Source organism: Rhea americana, unplaced genomic scaffold, assembly GCF_003343005.1.
Source record: "Rhea americana isolate MKP2758 unplaced genomic scaffold, rheAme1 scaffold_37, whole genome shotgun sequence".
In the NCBI taxonomy this organism is placed as follows: domain Eukaryota; kingdom Metazoa; phylum Chordata; class Aves; order Rheiformes; family Rheidae; genus Rhea; species Rhea americana.
The window spans coordinates 555,681-558,003 of NW_028186501.1; the positions used below are offsets into that span (position 1 = coordinate 555,681).

The 2,323-nt window shown below is 60.6% G+C and overlaps 1 protein-coding gene across 4 annotated transcripts in view; it reads left to right on the top strand.

Moving 5' to 3' along the window:
• Positions 1-2,323, top strand: part of PPP2R2B (protein phosphatase 2 regulatory subunit Bbeta) — a 108,566-nt gene that overhangs the window by 88,510 nt on the left and 17,733 nt on the right. For all 4 annotated transcript variants that reach the window (XM_085312718.1, XM_085312719.1, XM_085312720.1 and 1 more), the window contains 2 exons: positions 64-229; positions 1,788-1,900. In XM_085312718.1, coding sequence (XP_085168844.1) covers positions 64-229; positions 1,788-1,900 — 279 coding nt within the window. The remainder of the gene's footprint in view (positions 1-63; positions 230-1,787; positions 1,901-2,323) is intronic.

A 2,323-nucleotide genomic window follows, 5' to 3' on the forward strand; every position in this document is an offset into this window, starting at 1 on the left:
TGCCGGGGCTCGGCCCCGTGCCGGCGGCCCCGGGCTGGCGCTGACGCTGCCGTCGCCCCGCAGGGCAGGCAGCAGCCCCAGCGCCGCGGCGAGTACAATGTCTACAGCACCTTCCAGAGCCACGAGCCCGAGTTCGATTACCTGAAGAGCCTGGAGATCGAGGAGAAGATCAACAAGATCCGATGGCTCCCGCAGCACAACGCCGCCTACTTCCTGCTCTCCACCAACGGTGGGTGCAGCYGCGCGCGGCCAGGGGCGTGCGGGCGCGTCGGGAGGGCTGCGCCTCGCTCCCGCGCTTTCGCCCGTGTCGCGCCGGTTTTRTCCCCTGCGAAGAAGGGGCCTCTTCCCTCCGCTGTGTAACTTTGCTCGTACCGCTCTTTGGAAACGCTTTTCTTCTTTCTTTCTTCCTTTTTAAAGAAAACCTTGAGATGTGTTTCACTGTACAGCTGCGTTCAGCTGAGCAGTTTCATGTTATGTGCAGATAAACATCAGGAGGATCCTGGAATATTGCTTGGGATGAATGGGACCTTTAGATAGAGGTGACTTAATTACTTCAGGGGAAAAGGAGGGGTCTAATTATCTCCATAACCAGCTTACTTTGTATTATGTAATTTACTCTATTGATCAACGTAATAAAATGCAAAGACTTATTAAACTCATTTAAGGGAGAATCATTGAAATGCAATGAAGATTAGTTATGGAGTATAATGTTCTGTTAATTGAGTTTTTAAATATTTTTGTGATTAACAGGAATATTATCTTTCCATTTGGGATGGTGTTTCATATACTAGCAGGTTATCAAAATGATTCTTTTTAAAATATCCCCATTTTATGCTGTTTCTTTTTGTTCTTGCTGTTAAAGCAACCTTACATACAGCAACCCCCTGAAGCAAAATGGGTTAATAAAAACAAAATTAATAGCAGTCAGTTGGAATTACTGTGTGAAAGAGAAAATTAAGATGAATGATAAGGCTGTGTATGAACCGCTGATGGAGCGAGGACGGCGAGCACCGTTATTCGGGACAGAGCCCCGTGGTCCCGGGGCTCCTCCACCGGGARGCTCGGCCGGACGGGGTGGAAGGAGGTGCTGGAGGGGGGCACCCGGCAGCGGGGGGTTCGGAGCCCGCTGCCGCCTGGGTGGTAAATGCTGCTGTCAGGATGCCAGGGTCCGCTCCCACTGACTGCCCGTGGATGCACAGGTGTGTGTGAGTGTGAGTGTGTGCACGCGTGTGTCATGCATGCATGGCCACGCGTGTGTGCACGCGTGTGTGCACGCGTGGCTGCGTGCGGCGCGATGCGCGCGTGTGCACCGCTGCCGCCGCGGGGAGCGGAGCAGCCGAGCGCGGCTCCGGCCCGTCGCCCGGGATGTGTGCCGTTCGGCTCTCGGACGCCAGCCGGCGTGCCGCAGCACCGCGGCCGCTGCACCGCGGCGTTCGCTGGGCCCGTCGCACCGTGGTCGGCCGCTGGCAGGCGAGGCGCGGTCTCCGCGGCCGAGCCTTGGGAAACCATTGCTTGTGGAGCTTGTCCATTAATCCACTGGTTTTGCTCTTTGTTCAGCAGTCTTCCTGACACAGGCAGCAAACGCCTTGGCGCTGCCCGGCAGGAAGACGAGAAGACGACGCGTGTCGGTGGTGGGGGCTTTCGGAAGGAGGGCTTTTCCCGCRAGACTGCCGTGTTATTTCAGCGGCCATCGGCCCGGAGGCAGCAGCGTTTTGCCRCGCGCGGCGGCGGGGGCGGCCTCGCGGCTGCCGCCGGGCGTGACGGCGTCCCCTCTCTCGGGCCCGCAGATAAGACTGTGAAGCTGTGGAAGGTCAGCGAGCGAGACAAGCGGCCGGAGGGCTACAACCTCAAGGATGAGGACGGCCGCCTCCGAGACCCCTCCATGATCACCACGCTGCGGGTGAGTGCCGCSGCGGGAGCCGCTCCCCCGGGCCCTTGCGAAGGGATCGTCGCGCGGGCCGGTGCCTCCCGGAGCCGCCGGCCCGCGGTCACGAGTTGTGTCCGTTCTCGCCGGGCCGGCTCCCAGCGGCTCCCCGTCCCGCCGGCCGCRCCGTGCGCCCCGGGGGCACCTTTGGCTCCCGGAGCGCAGCTGCAGTCTCCAAAGGAGCTTTCCTCCCGCCCACGGGGGTTGATTGGGGACCTCCCCACACGCGAACCTGGGGTGCCGCTCCCTGCGAGGGAGGTGGGTGTGCAAAACACATCCCGCCGCCGCGCTGGAGGGAGGCCAGGTGCGAGCCAGCGCCTGCCGCGGGGAGGCTGTTCCTGGTCTTCATCTGCACGTGAAGAGCCGACCCTGCACTGGGGTGGGATGCAGTGCATGGCC